We start from the raw sequence: 20349 nt of genomic DNA, 5'->3' as shown, positions 1-20349 counted from the left end.
AACAGTAATGACACCTGTTGAGGGTTTCCCAGCCCCCTCTGGGTCATTCCTCCTTTTCTTGTGCCTTCTAAGGGGGTATACATGAATCACAAACAATAGGACACAAAATTCTGAAAAGAAACTAAGTGAACTTATCGTCTCTGTTTAAAAGGAGTCCAGGGTTTCTTTCAAGAAAGCAATTTTTAAAAAGTGAACAAGCAAAATCCGAGAACATTTCTGGATACATTGAGCTTCTCTTTTCTCATTCTGAGTCTCCCCCCCCCCCCCCCCCGCCCCACTTTCCCCTATTTCTTTTCCTTTTGTCCTCCTCACAAAACCTCTTTTGTGAGATGTACAGGAACAGCCCGCAGCTTCCATGGGTTCTGTGTCCCCAGATCAACTCTGTCCAGACCCAGGCTTCTGATGATGAGTGACGCAGGACTTGGCTTTTGGCTCCAGAAATGTTTTTTTCTCTCAAGTGGGTCTGACTCCTCTTGCGCCCCCCTCCTTTCCTCTTCATCTTACCTCCACCCCTCCCCCTTCCCCCTCTCTCTTCCAGATTGTTTGCTTAGTCTCTTCCCCACTTCCTTGGTGGCCAAAGTGCCAATCAATCACAGCTGGCTGTCAGGATCTCAGCTCTTTCTTTGGCCCCTCTATCTCCATGATAAAAACAAGATAGGAGTGGTCTTTTCTAGCCTGTAGGCGGCAGCGGCTGGCACTCAGCAGTCAGCCAATGGGAAGAGCCCGTCCTGTCAGCTGCAAGGGCAGTCAGCCAATGAGAAGAGCCCATCCTTTCAGACAAACCCACTGGTCTCTGCTCAAGTTTGCAAATGCCACAGGATTAAGTTGTTTTGCAAAGAGGGGAGGTGGTGGAGAGGGGATTAGAGAAGGGGAGAGGAGGGAGGGAGGAGGGAGGGAGAAGAGAGAGGGAATTCTGATAAATTCCAGATGATTTGAAAACACATTTGAGGGTCAGATATACACAGCCAGATAGTATCGTAAGTGTAAATTGATGCACTATTTAGGTCCAAACATCCTGCAGCCTTTAAATTTAAAGATTCCCAATTAGAGATGATAATTAAAAGGAAAAAAAAAGTGAATTTTGCTGTCTGTAAGCCCGAAGCCATTATTAGAAGAGAGGGTTTGCTCAAAGTTGAAACTGAACAGCTAGTAAAGTAATGATGGATATGTATTGGAAAGGGTTTAAATGCAGAAAGAAAAAGAAAGAAAGAAAGGAAAGAAAGAAAGAAAGAAAGAAAGAAAGAAAGAAAGAAAGAAAGAAAGAAAGAAAGAAAGAAAGAAAGAAAGAAAGAAAGAAAGAAAGAAAGAAAGAAAGAAAGAAAATACTGGAAAGATAAAAGTATGTAAAAACTGGTGGAACCCCTTCATAATGTAATCTAGGACCAGATCCATCTTTTCTGTTTAGAAAGTCGGGGTGGGGGGTAGGGAGGGAGTTGGAGAGGTGGGAGGGAAGGGATAGTAGGGGAAAAACAAAGGAAGGGACAACAATGCTTGATAGGAAATGTACTCATTATCTTACTCATGTAACTGTAACCCCTCTGTATAATGTCTTTACAATAAAAATATATATTTAAAAAAAAGAATCCCACAAAAAAAGAAAGAAAGTCAAAGCCATCTCATAGGCTGGTCCATATTCACCAGGATCACCAGAGGTTCCAGCTTGGCCACATGCCTATTTACCTTTGTCCTTTCCTTTAATGCAGCTAATTAATGTAAAATATATATAATCTAAATTATGTGTTAAAAATATGTATTTATAAATTATATAAATAATTATTTATATGATATATAATATTATACAATATATAAATATATCATATAAATAATTGTTTATTATATAAATATATTTATATTAACATATTGTCATATATAAGATACAAGTAAATATGCAAATATATTTAACATATACAAGATATTTAAGATATATGTATACACACATATAGGTATACTTTTTTTCAATGCTGGGATTATTAAGGCTTCACACTTGCAAGGCAACTACTAAAGTACTCAACTCCTACTTGACACCTTCAGCCCCTCATCTCTCCACTTGAACTTGAGATCTTCAGCCCTTCAGAAAACAATAAAGAGCACTACTACCATTGAGTTGAACCAATAGGGCATTCTCTTATATAAATATGATGCCATACTCCCAATATATTTAACATGGACACACTAAATATTATCTACTAGCAATTTCCCAGTTGTCCCAGTAATCTTCCTGTTATCTTTTGTAACAAGGATGTGCTTTGTGAAGTTTTCTTGCCCATCTGAATTTACCTAAGGACTTACTTTTGATCAGATTCAGGCTAAACATTTTTGCCAATGCTACCCAAGCAGGTGTGTGCGTGGACTGTGTTCCAGCTGGAGGAAGTGATGTCAGAGCGCTCTGGTATTTCTCTTGTAGAGTTGGGTGGCTTGCTCATGGTGGACACTGACATGGTGCTGCATGCCCATCCTCCCCCTGTCATCCACTGGCCTTTATAGCTCCTGCCCCAACCAAATACTGTGCTGGTGTCAGTGGGGTGTTTCTTTCTCCCTTCCTCTCTCCCTCCCTCCTTACTTCGTTTTTCATATATAATGGTAATCTTCAAACCAAGTCTTTCTAATACCACAGCTAATGCTCTTTCTGCTCCATGAGCCACCTTTTTAATGTATAAACTATATAAATACCATGTGTAAACTACAAATATATATATATATATATATATATATATATATATATATACACACATACTAGTGACACTAGTTGTCTGAAGCTATTAGGAAAACACAACTTTTTCATTTCCTCTTTCTTGGAGAGTTCCATTTATTTCCTTGCTTTCTTATATCATTTCCTTTTTCTTTTTTGATAAAAATGAATTCTTCTAGGGGCTAGTAAGGTGGCTCAGTGGAAGAGTGCTTGCCTTGCAGGCATGAGGCCCTGGGTTCAATTCCTCAGCACTGCATAAGCAGAAAAAGCCAGAAGTGGTGCTGTGGGTCAAGTGGTAGAGTGCTAGCCTTGAGCTGAAGAGCTGAGCGACATCGCCCAGGCCCAGAGTTCAGGCCCCACAACCGACAAAAAAAAAAAAAAATCCTTCTAGTCTGATGCCAGTGACTCATATCTGTAATCAGAATTACTCAGGAGGCTAAGATCCAGAAGGTCTTGGCTTAAGTCAGCCTGGGCAGAAAAGTCTACCTGACATCATCTCCAAAACAGCCAGGAAGAAGCCAGACTGGAGGTGTAGCTCAAATGGTAGAGCAATTACCTAATAAGGCCCTGAGGTCAAACCCCAAAACTGCCAAAAGAAAAGAAAGGATTGTAATCCCAGCTACTCAGGAGGCTGAGCTCTGAGGATCACAGTTGGAACCCAGCCTGAGCAGGAAAGTCCATGAGACTCTGATCTCCCATTAATCACCAGAAATCCACAAGGGGTGCTGAGGCTCCAAGTGGTACAGTGCTAGCCTTGAGTACAAAAGCTCAGCTCCAGTGCCAGGTCCTGAGTTCAAGCCCCACGGCTGATGTGAGGGGAGGGGAGGGGAGGGAGGGAAGGAAGGAAGGAGGTCAAGCCCCGTGACTGGCAAGGGAAGGTGGGAAGGAAGGAAGAAGGAAGGAAGGAAAGAGAAAAAGAAAATTTTTCTACCAGTTCCTTTTTCTTTATTATACTAAGGAGGTCAGGTCTGTCGGGCTCCATATTGGCCACATGGTAGATGGTAGAGTCTAGCATCTTGTTTTCATGCTGGGGGAGGAAAATGCCATCTGCCTCCCAGGTGATGGGCATGCCTGGAGCCCTGTAGTCAGGGGTGGGCACTTGGCTGATAGGTTACTGAATCTGTCAGTCCAGTGGCTGGAACTGGGAATTTCCTGTGGGTCTGCCCTGCTGATCTGGGCTCTATTTAAGCCCGGACCAGCCCAGCCGCCATTACATCATGTACATGTGTCTCTGTGGTCATGTTCTGGGTCCTGTCTCCTGACTCCTCTCCAATCATCGTAGCGTCCCAATTCAGCCCTCCATTGGAGCTGAAGTGGCTTGTTGGTATTGTTTTTGTTCTTTTTCCTCTCTAGCATGTTTCCTAGCTGTGTTATGTGTAGTTGGGGGCTGCAGGCCTTTGTAACAACTGGCAGCCTGCAGCCTGCTAACTGTATAATAAAGACTCCAATATTCCATATTTCAAAATGTGGCTTCTGGGGTGATTCACCTACAACAGTAAACGGCAACACCTCTTCTAATACTAATAAGTTCAGATTTCTAACTCACACCTGGTTAGCCTTGTGAGGGTTACAAAGCCCTGGGCAAGTTCCCCCAAATTAAAACAAAGCCAGAAACAAAATTCTTTGTTTGCCATCTTTGTACTGTTTAACACAAGTATTTCAACAGCCTCTATTTTCCAAACATGCAACCAGGAGAGAGTAGTCTGACCCACAACCTATTGACATACCATGTGGCCTTAACCTTGAGATACAAAGCAAAGGAAAAAGTCAAAACAGCTGCGAGCAAATACCAACACAACTCCAGACCCTTTTCCCCTGGTATCACAGGAGGCTTACTGGCAATGTCCCTGGCTGTGGGACACACCTGCTCACCTACCCTTCTGCAGCTCTGTGGGGCCCCACATGCACAGTTGGAAGATCAAACACATTTATCAAGGAATTCAAGTGCTGCTACCCATGCCATCTACCATCTACCATGCTGGGGCTGTGTTGTGTATTCACAGTATACACAGAGTCTCTGCTCTTCCTTGTAGTTTAATGTTGCTAGTACAATCCAAGAGTACAGAGATGGAACAAAGCAGCGACATCAGAAAGCTGAAGCCACTTGCTTCCATTCTGCATATTGAAAAATACAACTGCTTTCAAATCTGGTTAACCTGAGGAATGTCTTGAGGACCCAAAGTCAGAATGAAAATGCAGAATCTAAGAGAAGTTCTTTCTTCTCACTGCACATGGCAGAATCCTATGGGAGATTTTGTTTGTTTGTTTGTTGTTGTTTTACCAAATCAATCAACAGAATGGAATCTCATGTGGCCAAAAAAATGATGGGTAAAAAGCAGGGCAGTGTCTGTGTCTCTGTTCCACCACATAGGAACTCTGAAGACAGAATATCCGAATGTCACACGGGGCACTTCCTAGACATCCTTGCTCAGTGCCAAATAGTCACACCGTTGACTCAGTGAATCCACTCAGCCAAGCACCTTTCAGAAGATGCACACTAATGTTCTTTCCCTCTCCAAATAGATCTAGAGAAGTCAGGTAACATTCCTTTCCTAAGAGAGAGCAGAGCCAGAAAGCAGGTCTTAGCTCTGTGTGACTCAAAATGCAGGTTCTAAACCTTCACTGTCAGCACATCAAATTATCTTACATCCTTTTTTCTTTAAAAGAAAAAGAGTATTCATAATGGAATAGAAAAATTAGACAACTCACAATTATGTTCTGCCTTCAGGATGTTTTCTTGGAGCCAAGCTTGATGGTGCACATCTGTTATCCCTAGCATGTGGGAGGCTAAGACAGGAGGACAGTGTGCTCCAAGACAGCCTGGTGTACATAGTGAGATCCTGTCTCACACACACACACACACACACACACACACACACACGATATTCAGGCTGGCCGATGGTAGCTCACACCTTTAATTCTAGCTATTTAGGAGACTAAGAGAGGAGGATCATGGTTTAAAGCCAGCCTTGGCAGAAAGCAAACTATTATTTCTAACCAACTGGCAAAAAAAACAAAAACAAAAAACCTGGAAGTAGAGGTATGGTTCAAGTGTCAGAGCACCAGCCTTCAGTGAAAAACCAAGCAGGACCCTGAAGCCTTGGATTCAAGTCTCAGCAATCTCTCTCTCTCTCTCTCTCTCTCTCTCACACACACACTCTCTCACTCTCTCTCTCACACACACACACTCACATACACACACACACAAAGGAAGGATATAATTTGAAAGAGACAATGAACATCATATTAATCAAAGTCAACTCCACATCACTTTCTCAAATGCATGAAAAATTAAGAGATGAGCTTTTATAGCTACTTAAATGCACAGAAGCCCAACATCCCAAATTAAAACGATGACTGGGAGATGAGTAGAGATCAGTGACTTATTCAGCTGACCAATTACTTCTCAACATATACTTTATTGTACACCTACACACATTCATCTTTGCACTCACTCACAAGCTGAATTAGCAATAACAAGCCAGCTTAGTAAAAACACAATAGAGAAATTCATCATGGAACTTAGGCCTACCTGGAGATAACTCCTATCAAACACCTGTATCAAGAACTCCAAAGGAATTGCACTAGAATGAAAATTTGAAAGGAGTGGAGAGTCTTGTTTTGGCTCTAAGTCATTAAGATGTAATGAAAAGAGATTGAGTCCTTGTTTATACTTTGTTTTGTGGGAAATTGTGCTCGGAATGTGGATCTATTGTGCCCAAAGGATATTGGCTTAATTCTGTGCCCACCAGGCCGATGGAGCTGAGAAACAATTAGCTCAGTCAGCAAGCCTTTGAATCTGATTAAGCCAGGAAGTGGTCACTCCCCAGACAGGGCAGAACCAAGGGAGTCAAGGCAGCAACACCCAAACAAAGACTAATTTTCTCCTCTGCTCAAATTAAACCAGTATTCAAAATTCATCATGTCCAATTTATATCAAGGATCACGTCAACTACATTTCATCTCTGGTGAAATCAAGAGACTCTGGCTTCCAAGTAGATTAACAGTCCACCTGTGTCCTGGCTACTGTCTCTAAGAAACTGCTATTTATTGAGTCCTGTTACAGCCCCGTGTTTTGGAAACCAAACCTCTTTGAGATCAAGGAATCAGGTCACAGAAGAAAATGAAGGGCCTCTCCAGACTGCGGGCCACATTCTCCTTTCTCTGGGAAGTCTCAGCGTGTTCTCCGGGGTCCTTGTCTTTTTCCCTGTGTTTTCTTTCCTCCAAGCTTTGGTTCACTGGATGGAGTGTGTGGATTGTTTGTCCCATCTGGAATGGAGCATTGGTAGGATATATTTTATTAAATATATTGAGAGAAAATAGTTATTAGCAAAATAATATAGTTAAGGAAGTGGGGGATGTAGAGGTGGAGGGAAGGACATAAAATAATACCCTTTACATTTTTTCCCCCAAAATACAAAAATGTCTAAATTCTCCAGAAAACTAGAATTCAGGTTTTATATAATTCAGATTTTATATAATGCATTTCATTTTATTTTATTGATTAGGTTCATGATACTTGGAGTTGAACTCAGGGCCTTGGGTCTGCTAGTCAAGTGCTCTACCACTGAACCACAACCCTAGCCCAGAGCTCGAATTTGAAAGCACGGGTTTCTATAAGTGGCATAGTTAAGTATAGACTGTCAATATTATTTTATTACATACATGTAGCTGGAGTCCTAGGCCTTGCTCCGGGTATTCCAACATGTCATTCACCCTGAAGCCTCAAAGAAAGCCATAGGAAATAATGAGATAATAAAGGCAGGTAAGGATCTTAATCAACACCTCAAAGTTGGGAAGATGGAGGAGATTAAGCTTCTCAATTCACCTTTGGGTGCTGACAAGAACTTTTGGGAAGCCGGGTGCCAGTGGCTCATGCCTGTAATCCTAGCTACTTAGGAGGCTGAGATCTGAAGATCGTGGTTCAAAGCCAGCCTGGGCAGGAAAGTCCGTGACACTCTTATCTCCAATAAACCACCAGAAAACCGGAAGTGGCGCTGTAGCTCAAGTGGTAGAGCGCTCGCCTTGAGCTGAAGAGCTGAGGCTAGCCTTGAGCTGAAGAGCTGAGGGACAGCACTCAAGCCCAGAGTTCAAGCCCCACAACCGATAAGAAGAAGAAGAAGAACAACAACTACTACTACTACTACTATTTGGGTTAAATAGAAGAATTGGGAAGGGGTCAAAAAACAGTCAAAAAACAGTCCAGTATAGAGGTTTGAACTCAGGTCCACAAACTTCCTTGGCTTTCTCTCTCTCTCCCTTCCTCCTCCCTCTCTCCCTTCCTTCTTTCTTCCTTCATTCCTTCCCTCCTTTCTTCTCTTCTCTTCTCTTCCCTTTTCCCTCTCTTTCTCTTTCTCTTTTTTTTCTCTCTCTCTCTCTTTCTTGTGTGAATCCTGGGGCTTGAACTCAGGGCCACAGCATCACTACTGGCTTTTTCTGAGTAGTTTATTGGAGATACGAGTGTCATGGATTTTTCTGCCCACACTGGCTTCAAATTGCAGCCCTCAGATCTCAGCCTACTGAATAGCTAGGATTACAGGCGTGAGCCACCAGCACCCAGCTTGCTTGGCTTTCTTGCTTATAGCTGGTGCTCTACCACTTAAACCACATCTCTAGCCAAGCAGTTTTCTGACTAATTGGAGCTGGATCTGAAATGCAGGCCCATGTACAGGTTTCTAGATAAATACCTTTATATTCATTGACACTGGTAGTTCACATCTGTAATCCTAGCTCTCAGGAGGCTGAGATCTGAGAATTGCAGTTCAAAGCCAGCCCAGGCAGGAAAATCTGTGAGACTCTTATCTCTAATTAACCACCAAAAAGCTAAAAGTGGAGTGGTGGCTTGAGTGACAGAGAGTAAGCATTGAGCAAGAAAGCTCAGGGATAGCACCCAGGCCCTGAGTTCAATACAGGCACGCATTCTCTCTCTCTCCCCCCCACCTCTCTCTCTCCCCCCCATACACACACACACACACACACACACACACAAACATGATCTACTTTCAGTTGCAACCCCTTCCTCCTGATGCCATTTTCTGCCATTTTCACTTCCTCATACCCTGCTCTCCTTCCCCTCAAAAACCTATCAACCTCAGCTAAGGACAAACTCCTACTGACCCTGGACCCTGGCTTGCAAACCGTGCCTTGGGGAAGAGCAAGTACAGTGATTTCCGTCTGGGGACCCAAGCCTGGAGAATGCAGAGACTTGGCCAGTGGCGGTGGGCAGAGTCCCACTGAAAGACAGGGATCTGGTAGAAAGCTCAGGGCCTTACTTAGCCTGCATGACCTCATCTCCTTCTGCATTCACTTATTTATCACTGTGGATTATATGAAGATGGGATTTTCTGTTCTATTTGCTTTATTGCTATATCTCCCATAAGCTGGAACTAAGAGAGTCATACTCTAAGCTTGAACAAAATAGTCCTTCATGTTATTGAGTGAGTGGATTCTCCATCCTCCAGCAGAGCAGTGCAGAATGTCTTCCCCGGGTGAGCTCTGATTAGATTGCAAAGACCAAAGGTCAAGCTGGTATTTATACTGAAGCAGGAAAAAAATCCTCACCAGAAGGAAATCAATAAGAATGCTTGCTCTTGCAATAATGTCTAAATGTGGAACAGCAGCATTATTTCCCTACCTAGCCACAGTCTTGTCAAGGTCAAAGTCAAAAGGCCTCTCTCTCTGCCCTGAGTCAGTGCTGGTGGTCCCTTCCTGAACTCCTTGCTACTCAGGAAGCTGAGATTTGAGGACTGTGGTTTGAAGCCAGCCTGGGGTAGAAAAGTCTGAGACCCATTTACCAAGCAAAGAACTGGAAGTGGGGATGTGGCTCAAGTGAATGAAAAAGCTAAAAATAGCTAAGCAAGAATGTGAGGCCCTCAGTTCAAGCCCCAGGACTGGCACCAAAACAAACAAACAAACTTCTGCCTTCTTCCACGGCCTCCCTGACCTGTCACATACTCGTCTTCAAAGGATGTTTCCTCCTGTCAAAAGCTCATCTGTACACTTCAATGATGTTGATGCTGTCTTCTGCAAAGGACACCATACTACGTTTAAGACATGAAATGGGTACATTTTTGCAGGTGGTAAAGGCCCTGTATTCGTTCAAGGCTATCTCAGCAGTTCACAACTATGAGTCCTCAGACTCTCCTATCTCCATTCTGACAGCCACATGACTCCCACATTTTCTAGGATTTCTGAGGGAGGTTATTTAAAGGCATCAGCTGCTTGAAGAATGCAGCAAGGAGCTCCTAATACTCCTAACACTGTAAGGGTGGAGCCCTGTTGATCCCAGGGTTGGGCTTACTGACCAGGCCTTGAGGACGGGGGGAGCAGAGGGCCTTCCACCCCTTTGGCCAGGCCAGAGACCCGGCCAATGGCAGCAGCATTGCAGCCAGAGTCCTGCTGAGAGGCAGGGATCTGGGAGAAAGTTCAGGGTCCACTTAGCGCTGCAGGGCCTGGTCCCCTCAACTGTTACAGAAGGCACTTGGTTCTGGAAAGGCTTCAAGTCTTTATTTCAACCGTCACATGACTACAGTTACCAGATGATGGTAAAAACACCACAAAACTCAGTCAGTCAGGTAATAGATGAAGCAGTAGAAACAGATTTTATTATTTAGTACTATTGCAGAGAGAGAGAGAGAGAGAGAGAGAGAGAGAGAGAGAGAGAGAGAGACCTTAGGCTAGCCCTGGGTTTGATTCCAAATCCCAAGTGGGAATTAATAGCCCTGGCCCTGGTCAGTGCATGGAAAATTACTAAGGAGAGGATATTGGGAATAAATGATTCTGGATAAACTGGCCAATTAGGATTTTTTTTTTTTTTAAATTTCAACTAATGAAGCTCAGCTTTCTTGTTTGGCTGACATGTTATCACTTGAGCCATATGCCTCCAACCTGGCTTTTTGCTGGTTCATTAGAGATAGAATCTCACAGACTTTTCTGCTGAGACTGGCCTTGGATCTCATCCTCTAGATCTCAGCCTCCTGGGTAGTTAGGATTAGATGAATGAGCCACTAGGGCCTGATTCCAACCTATCAGGACTTTTGCTGAAGACAGTTCAGGCAAATCAGATGGGAACTGACTGGGAGTTGGTGGAGGAGAAACACAAATAGGTATTAAGTGTGAGCAGACCCACAGGCACTGACTGTAGGGACAATTCCTTCCAAGAACTTCATAGGGTTCTTGCCAGACTGGCACATAGAATGGATCAAGGAGAAGAGTGAGGAACCTGACTAAAATTGGGTCAAGCAAACAATCCCAGGCCCTGATCTGGTTTTTTCCTTAGATAGACTGTTTCTTCTTTTTTTTTAATTAAGTATTTTTTATTGTTATTATAAAGGTGATGTACAGTGGGATTACAGTTACATAAGTCAGTTACAAGTAATGAGTACATTTCTTTTTGGGCAATGTCACCCCTTCTTGTGCTCTCTTTTAGTATTTCCCTCCTGTCCCCACCCACAAGTTGTATAGTTCACTTTCAACATCGTGTCTAGTGAGCACTACTGCTACATTCGTTCATCCTTTGTCCCTTCATTTCTATGCCCCCCCTTAGCTCCCCATGGCAGACAAACAAAGACACAAAGAAAATTAAGGACTGGGAAGGTGACTCAGTGGTAGAGTGCTTGCCTTGCATGCATGAGGTCCTGGGTTCGATTCCTCAGTACCACATAAGCAGAAAAAGCTAGAAGTGGCGCTGTGGCTCAAGCGGTAGAACACTAGCCTAAAGCTGAAGAGCTGAGGGACACTGCCCAGGCCCAGAGTTCAGGCCCCACAACTGACAAAAAAACAAAAACAAAAAAATTCTTGATTCTATTTCTTAGAGTTAATTTCTATAAATATTATTTCATATGATCAGATGCACTTAGGCATTGCGCCTTTGTGTTCCTCCCCTAAGACTGTCCTCCTTTGGTTTCACTGTGTGTGAATGCCTAGAGTCTTGATAATTTATCATGTCCCCATATATTTTAGATCTAGCTTCCAAATATGAGAGAAAACATGTACCATTTGTGTCTCTGAGCTTGGCTTACCTCAGTTAACATGATTTGATTTGTTCTAGGTCCATCCATTTTCCTGCAAATGGCATAATATTATTCTTTCGAATGCTGTGCAAAATTCCATTGTGTATGTATACTACATTTTTTTGGATCCACTCATCTACTGTAGGGCATCTGGGCTGTTTCCATAACTTTAACCTATTTCTTTCCATGCACCTAGTTTGCCTAAAAACAAATGAATCATCGTATTGCCAAAGTCATTTCTTCCCTCTCCAACTTCCTTTTCATTGTTTTGAGGGCAGGGAAGGGGAGGGGGGGGAATCTTGCTGCATGTGGGTTCTAATTCAGTAGGTCTGGGTGGAACCTGTGTTTGCCCACAGCTAAGGAGTTCTGAGTGGAAATCATGCTGCTGACCATTAGACTGGGATGTAGGTAGCAGTGCCCTAACACATCCAGCTCAGCCCAAGGAGCTGCCCTGTGGCTTTGGATTTTCCCAGGAGGCACGTGGCTGAGTCTCTTTCTCTTCCTGCTCATAATTTCCTTCCCCACACTTCCCTCCCTGGCTCAGACCCCACATGGACCTTGCTTCTACAGTCAGATGTAGTTCAGTATAAGCCCAGTCTATCAGCCAGCATTTATAATGAATAGAACAGGGCGGGTGAACATTCATGATCATACATAAGAAAGCATTCTTTTTGCTAGACATCATGGATGTATTAACTGGGCCACGTTGCATAATGTATTTCTTGTCATAAGTAGAGTTAAAAGAAGATGTCTGAGACAGGAGCTGGTGACTCACGCCTGTGAGGAGGCTTAGGAGGCTGAGCTATGAAGATCACTGTCCAAAGCCAGCCAGGGCCGGATTCTTATCTCCAATTAACTACCAAAAGAGCTGAAAGTGATTGAGCACTAGCCTTGAGCACAAAAGCTTAGGGATAGTGGCCAGACCCTGAGTTCAAGCCCCAGAACTGGAAAGAAAGAAAAGAGGAAGAAAAGAAGGCTGAGGAGGAACAGGAGGAGAAGGAAGGAGGAAGAAAAAGGAAGAGAGTGACCCAAAGGCCCTATTCCACTCCCATCTCCACATGCATACCATACGGACATCATCTTTCTAAACCTGTTTTAGTAGTCAGGCTAGTGCTTTCTTCCATAGCTCTTGGTGTTTCATAACCTCTCAACAAAATCCACACATGCCAGCATACTTTTGAGGTCTTCTTTCCCCTGATGTCACATAGATTTTTTTTTTCCTGCTGGAAGTCGGAGCTTCTTCCTGCCTGTTCACCAAGCAGGATACCCCCAGGACCTTTGCATATTCTGCTCCCATAGCCTGGACTGCCCTTGATTTGTCGCTGACTACTGAAGTACTTCCCATCCTCCAAACTTGCTTCAGAATTTATTTCCCTGGGTGCTTTCTTCACTATTTTTTCCAGGAAGTGGGATCTTGCCATCCAAGCTCATGTCATGTGAAGAACACTCATTGCCTAATTGTGTGGATATTCGTGTGTGTGTGTGTGTGTGTGTGTGTGTGTGTGTGTGTGTGTGTGTGTGTTCCAGTACAAGGGCTTGGACTCGGAATCTGGGCTCTGTCTCTTAGCTTTTTTGCTCAAGGCTGATACTCTACTACGTGATACTCTACTACTTCACATCCCACTTTTTTTCTTTTCTTTTTTTTTTTTTTTTTGATGGCTAATTAGAGGTAAGAATTTCATAGTTTTTCCTGCCCCGATTGGCTTTGAACTGTGATCCTCAGATCTCAGCCTCCTGAGTAGCTAGGATTAGAGACTTGAGCCCCTGGCTCCTGGCTTATGTGAAAATTCTTTTATGTGCATTATTTTCAGAACTAGACTGTAATTTCCAATGAGAATTGGAGCCGTGTCTGGTGGATGATTAATCATGCTCGTGGGTATCTTAGCCTGTCTGTGCCTCATTTGAAAAGTGGAGGCTCCTTCTGAGGGCTGCCAACTCAGGCTGAGCATTTAATCCAGTGCTGGGCAGATGTAAGGCGCTCATTCAGGGGAGCCGTGAGATTTGTTTGCTTGTTAGTCTTGGGGCCCCAATAGATGCTTGCAAATGAAAAAAAAATTTCCATATTAATATGATGCTTTTAAAAGTTTCTCTTTCTCTTGAAGTTGTTACTGCTGCCTGCATCCTTCAAGCGAGTCTGCGTCCTTCTGCAGTTTAAATACTTCTAAGAGGCTCAACTCACCACGCGATCAAAGTGTAAGCAGTAAAACCCAAGTCAGGCAGTGCGCATGCCCAGAGAGCAAGCGGATTGCATGGAGACAGGCTGAGGGCGCAGGTACTGGCCACGGACTGCTGGGTACCCAGTCTGCCCCCCCCCCCCCCATCCTCCACAGCCTCACTGTTTGGAGTCCAACTTGTCACCTCTCCCACACACCCTCTCTCAAATTTCTTCCCCCCCCCTTGATTTTCTTACTCTCAAACCTCTTCCTTTGTCATTGTCTTCCCTTTCTCTATCGAAAAACAGAATCTAGAAAAATGGAAGTGGGCATCAACAAGGTCCCTGAGTTAGAATTCCGGTCCTGCAGAGAGAGAGAGAGATTGAGAGATTGAGTGAGTGAGAGAGAGTGAGAGAGAGAGAGAGAGCGCATGCCAGGGGCAGGGAGTTCACATCTGTAATGCTAGCTACTCAGAAAACTGAGATCAGAGGATCACGGTTCAAAGCCAGCCTGGGCAGGAAAGTCTGTGGGACTCTTATCTCCAAATAACCAGCAAAAAGCCAGAAGAGGAATGCAAGGCCCTGAGTTCAATCTCTAATGTCAGCGTGTGCACACAGACAGACAGACACACACACACACGCACACACACACACACACACACAGACACACACACACACACACACACACACACACAGAGGCAAAACAGAGGGATAAGATAAGGGACTCTCTGTGACTCTTGGCGTTCACACCTTACATTTCCCTCCCCAGCGAGGCAGGGCACTAGCCAACATGGGCGGGTTCACCTAGGGCAGTATGGATTTTGCAAATCACTGAGCTGCATTCATCCAATGCCTCCTCCCTGAAAAATCTTTTCTCCAAGCATATGTAAACAAAGCAAAATTCAAGCTGGCAGCCACAGCCGAATTAACAAGCAACTGTGATTCTGCAGCCCTTTCCAACATGTGAAAGGAAAGAAATGGCCCATGCCAGCCTCAGGAAGGCAACCTGGCACCTCAGCATCTGCTGAGGCCTGCTGTCTAAGCCAAGCTCAGCGGCCGAGGGGCGGAGCCAGCCTCCTCATGCTCTCTGCCTAGTGACAGGACCATCTGTCAATCAAGGGCTGGGAGCCGGGACCAGCCCCTGGCTCACCAGAAAGCACCAGTGAATTGCTCTTATTAACCCGCCTGTTTGGTTGTACTATTTTTGCTGGCTCGACCTCCATAGGGTCCCCTGAAAACTTTCCTCTTGCAAACACAAACCAGGAACTTTCTAGACTACATTTTTATCCATGGAAGTATTATGGGATGACTTTGCCCAGTCAGGATTTCCGGTTCAACAACTTGTGTCTACAAGTATATTTTGTGTGAGCGTGAATGTGTGTGTGTGTCCCCAAATTCTCTAAATGCAGCTTTCAAAATAAAATATGTCAATGCAATGAAAAGCTAAGTTATCAAACAATGAACATGCTAAATGTAGAGCCACCAAAGTAAGCATACCCCCAAACTGTGCTGGTGGGACCAGTTTGGGTTTGTTGATACTATTGAAGTAAGGACATTGGGTCTATGCTTCCTAGATAATTAGCCCTTGAGTTCTCCTGATCGTTTCCCTAGATGGTTTGCTTTCATTTAACACTTCTGTTAGGTTTAAGTGTGCTTACCTGGTTTGCTTTGCTGATATATAACGCTTTGGTTGGGTTTAATTCTTCACACCTATGTGTGGTTTTGGCCTATATAAGCTTTGGGCTAGCTGCATTCTGGGCTGCTGGTCCTTGAAATAAGAGTCCACCAGCAGTCTTCTGGCTCTTCAATAAGACTCACAATGTGGCCTCAAATGTTGGCTTCTCTGTTTCTCACCACTGAGTTCCGTTACAACACTATGCATACACTCATGTGCATTTTTCTGTCAAAACCCAACACTGTGTTACTTTGAGAGCTGTCCACATTCAACATCTTCTTTTCAGTATTCCTCTTTCTAGTTTACTCTCTCAACCTTAAAGACTTCACTAGAGAGCAGGGGAAAAAAGAAAAGGAAAACCAGTATCATGGATTGGGAATAGCAAATTCTAGTCTCCATGATTTTTAGTGGTCTACTTCAGCAGGCTTGGTGTCAAATCATCAATGAGCTCAGAGACTTCTGTTTCATTCCTTTATCTTTCTCTCTCCTTCCTTCCTTCTTTCTTCCCTCCCTCTCTCCCCTCCTCCTCCCTTTTTTTCCTTTCTTCTTCCCTTCCTCCCTCCTCTCTCTCTCTCCCTTTCCCCCTCTCTCTCCTCTATTGCTCAATTCTGGTGACATTCTGTGAATGCTTGTGAACTCGTGTGTGTGTGTTTGCACGTGCGCATGTGTGCGCACACACTCTGATTCTGGAACTTGAACTCAGAGCTTGAGTGCTGTCGCTGAGCTTCTTTTTGCTCAAGGCTAGTACTCGATCACTTGAGCCACAGCACCTCTTCCAGTTTTTTTGGGTATTTAATGGAGATGAGTGTCCCTCAGACTTTTCTTCCCTGGCTGGCTTCTAACCATGATCTTGATCTTCAGATCTCAGCCTTCTGAGTAGCTAGGATAACAGACTTGAACTACCCACTGGGCTGAACTCTTTACCCTCTGCACCTTGGGCCTTGTCCTTCAATGGTAACTATAAAGAAAACCTTTTCCACAAAGCTAGACAGGGCTATAGGCACAGCAATAATCACCACTTGGTGCATGCATTCTAATGATAACCTTTGTTATTTGAGACATGGAGGAGTATTTGCATCCTGCCTGCAGGTTGCAGCTCTGGAATCTCAAAAAAAAAAAAAAAAAAAGTCTCAGAAGACGAAGCCACTGGGAGGGATTGAGTGTCTGGTGAAAAGTCTATTCCAACAGCTCCTGGTGCCAATTTTAAGGACCTGTGAGGAAGATGAAAACTAGACATCCCTAAATGTTCCGCCTTGTAGTAGCAGGGGTTGTGATGGCTACACCAAAGGCAATCCAGAGACTCCAGCATTGAGCGGCAGTGAACCATAGCTCTGTGGCCATGCCTGCCTTTCCTCTGATGAGGAGAGTGGACCCACAAAGCCATCCAGTGACCTGCGGTTCCTTCTTCTTCATGACAAAGTTGTGCAACTGTGAGACCGATGTTGCTTGGACTGTGAATATTATTTTTCCCATTTTCTTTCCCCAGGTGATCACAGCTGGTGGACTTTTACTATTGGTCCACAAAGAATGGACCCAGAGGCACTTGATAAATATATGGACACCAGGCAAGGATGGCAGGGGGCATCTGAAGGTCAAATCACTACTAATTTAGGATGGGACACAGACAATATGATTTCCAGTTATAAAGGAATTTGATCTAATTGAGACCTTGCTATGATGGATTTCAGTAATAAACTGAATTTTAAAGGAATGAGTTTTATCTGATTCCTCCTCTAAACAATTTCTATAAGTTTCCTTTGATTTGTATTGCCTCTGGGAAGGCAGAGCCAGTGTAAGTGCTCCTGGATTTCATTTTGAAAGAATGGATCTTTAGGCTCCTGTTCTCAATCATTTTAAAATTACATTTAATGTGTGTGTGTGTGTGTGTGTGTGTGTGTGTGTGTGATGTTGGGGATTGATTCAGGACTTCACCTGCTCTTTTTTTTTTTAAGGCACTTTAAGCTACACCATCAGCCCTTAATAATGTAATTTTATATCTCAACTCAGACTCAGATCTCCTGTCTGTCTCTGTCTCTGTCTGTCTGTCTGTCTGTCTGTCCCTCTCCTCCCTCTCCCCTTCACATCTTGATGTTTCAACATTCTAACACCAGGTAATAAATAGAATGATCATGATGTACAAGCACAGCTTTATCTGATGACTTTGTTCTTAGCTAAAGCTGTCCTTCTCAATCTACAATGCTAATCACTCAGAGACCTGGTTAAAATGTAGCTTCTGAGCCAGCACTGGTGGCTCATCCCTGTAATCCTAGCTGATCAGGAGGCTGAAATCTGATGATCATGGTTTGGAGCCAGCTCAGGCAGACAAACCTGAGAAAGTCTTATCTGCAATTAGTCAGCAAAAAGCTGGGAGTGGAGATTCCCCCCTCCCCGCTTCATGTCACTATATTCCTATCTGCATCAAAGTAAGTTTCCTTCTGCTTCATTTTCATTGGAAAGCCAGCCTCACCTTTGTGATTCTGAACATTACGGGATGCCCAGTTCATTTTACCATAAGCTTGGAGTCCGCTCTGCTGGGCCCATACTGTTTCTCCTCACTGACAGGTATGGTGGGGGTCAACTACCTGGGCTATGCTGTTGCCTTCCCTTTTCCATATGCAAAATTCCCATAGGTCTGCGTGGATCCGCCCCACTATGAAGAGTACCACCTGACCCTTCAAGCCCTCGACTTGTGTCTAAGCCTGGTCCTATTCTGCACCTCGCTGTCCATGGGCATCAAGCTTTCTGCAAGACTCATCCAGAAGGAACACATGAACATAAGTTTCAGTAAAGGGGAAGCTGCTGTTTGTTCAATCCAGAATGGTGAAATGGAAGATCTGCATAGGAAGGCTGAACCTCTCTCTTTTATTTGCTGCTGTATCCTCTCTGACAGTGTCATCCTGCTGTGGGCACCTGGCAGGTGCTCCATAATGGTTTCTGAATGAATGGAGGGACAAAGCTGAACAAAAGCCCAAGACCCTTAGTTCAGTACCAGCACAAATAAATAAATAAATAACAGAACTACTATGGCTGGGGATTGTAGTACAGTAGAATAATGTTTGCCTGCTGTGTGTGAAGCCCTAGATTTCATAATCCCTTGTGCTAAAAGGAAAAAGAAAAACAACTATCAGCTGTCATATGCTTGTGTCTGGGAAATATCTTAAGGGTTTGGGGGGAAAAAAAGCATATTTTGAAGGGCATCTGCCTTCCCAGGTTCATTATATTATTTACAACAGCCAAGATGTGGAAACAAAGGGGCTATCAACAGATGAATGGATAAAAGAACTGTGGTATCTATAATGAAATATTACTCAACCTTAAAAAGAAAGAGGACATCCTGCCACACGCCACAAGATGGGAAAAACTTAAGTGTAAGTCAAAGACAAATACTGCATAATATCGCTTACATATAGAATCTAGAAGAAAGAGATGTATAGAACCAGAGCATATGGGTGTTTCCATGTACTGGAATGGGGAGGGGGGGGGTTGTAAGAGAAGGGAGATTGTGATCAAAAAGTACAGCAGACCATTGGTGTCTGCCAGTGCGTGGTTCCAAGGAGGCCAGTGAGGAGACACCGCGCATGCTCAGGATGTGAACACTGGGTTCATTTCCCACAACTACACCCAAACTCCCTGAAGACGGGGCGCCTGTCCACAAATCTCAACGTTTCACGTTATCAGGTAAACACATTCACTTTGACCTTGCTTTGGGGAACCATTTGCTACAAGAAGGCAGATTTTCCACAAAAGTCAGACAGGAAAACCTCCCAGAGACCACGAAGGATGGACTCTCTCCCTGTCCACGGAGCTGTGAGATGCATGTGCAGGAATTTAAAAGGTTTTGTTTTTGAAATTTCTTTTGATTAAAAAAAAAACTATTATTATTAACCACACTTGATCAAAACCACAAGTAATATATCTACAAATAACAGGGAGGGGGGCTGCTGTGTAAACTTTCAGCTCTAAGATGAGTAAATTCTAGGGGTGTAATGTATAGCATGGTAAGTATATATAATGCTATACATGGTGTACGTGAAACTAGCTGAGAGGAAAACTTTATGGTGTGTGTAAGGAGGGGTTTGCAAGCTCCTAGGGCTTGAACTCAGAGCCTGGGCACTGTTCCTTTGCTTTTTTGCTCATAGCTGGCTCTCTACCACCTGAGCCACTTCTGTTTTTTGGTGGGCAATTGGAAATGAAAGTCTCATGGATTTTCCTGCCCAGACTCACTTCAAACCACAATCCTCAGATCTCAGCCTGCCGGGTAGCCAGGATTACAGGTGTGAGCTACCCAGTGTCCAGCTTACCTTTTAGAAGAGGCCTCTCTCCACACACCCTCATGCTGGGTAGCTCATAAGAAGGTTAATTGCATTTCAGTCATGGCAGCTAGTTTTGTTCTCAGGGCTGCTCAGCCCCACCCCAAGCATTGAAGCTGGAGGACAAGAATTGGAACCTTTGGTTGTGTTCGGTGACAATCTGTTGCCTTTCACTTGGGCCTAAATCTGCAAAGGAAATCCTGCACATTCCTAAGGAGCAGGGCTGATTTGGCAAGGTCTGCCAAGAGCAGAGGCAGGAAAAACAAAAGATCCTCCTTACTGTACTGCAGGGGTCTCAAACTTCTGGAGATTTCTCTCTACTGAAATGAACTTTATTCTAGACAGATGCACTCACTGAAGTATTAGCAATCAGAACAGCTCACTACAGGATCACTCACTGGACATCGAACTCTGGTAGTAGGCACAGCACATGCTAACACCTATGTTTATCCTGGTGCAGAAGACAGGAAGAAAGGAAGGGAAGGAGCTTTGGAGAGCTTGGCGATGGGCTC

General features: G+C 44.0%; 1 protein-coding gene across 1 annotated transcript; it reads left to right on the top strand.

Moving 5' to 3' along the window:
- The first annotated feature begins 4371 nt into the window (after positions 1-4371).
- Positions 4372-18469, top strand: Tmem212 (transmembrane protein 212). The gene is given in 6 exon segments (XM_042678860.1): positions 4372-4507; positions 5213-5227; positions 6756-6907; positions 6909-6974; positions 17014-17073; positions 17978-18469. Coding segments are annotated over 6 exon segments (921 nt in total).
- Positions 18470-20349: the final 1880 nt, after the last annotated feature.

The sequence above is a fragment of the Dipodomys spectabilis genome, unplaced genomic scaffold (genome assembly GCF_019054845.1).
Source record: "Dipodomys spectabilis isolate Male_0828 unplaced genomic scaffold, ASM1905484v1 ptg000050l, whole genome shotgun sequence".
Classification (NCBI taxonomy): domain Eukaryota; kingdom Metazoa; phylum Chordata; class Mammalia; order Rodentia; family Heteromyidae; genus Dipodomys; species Dipodomys spectabilis.
Note: the sequence above shows the minus strand (reverse complement) of the source record. Positions and strands in the feature narration are given on the sequence as shown.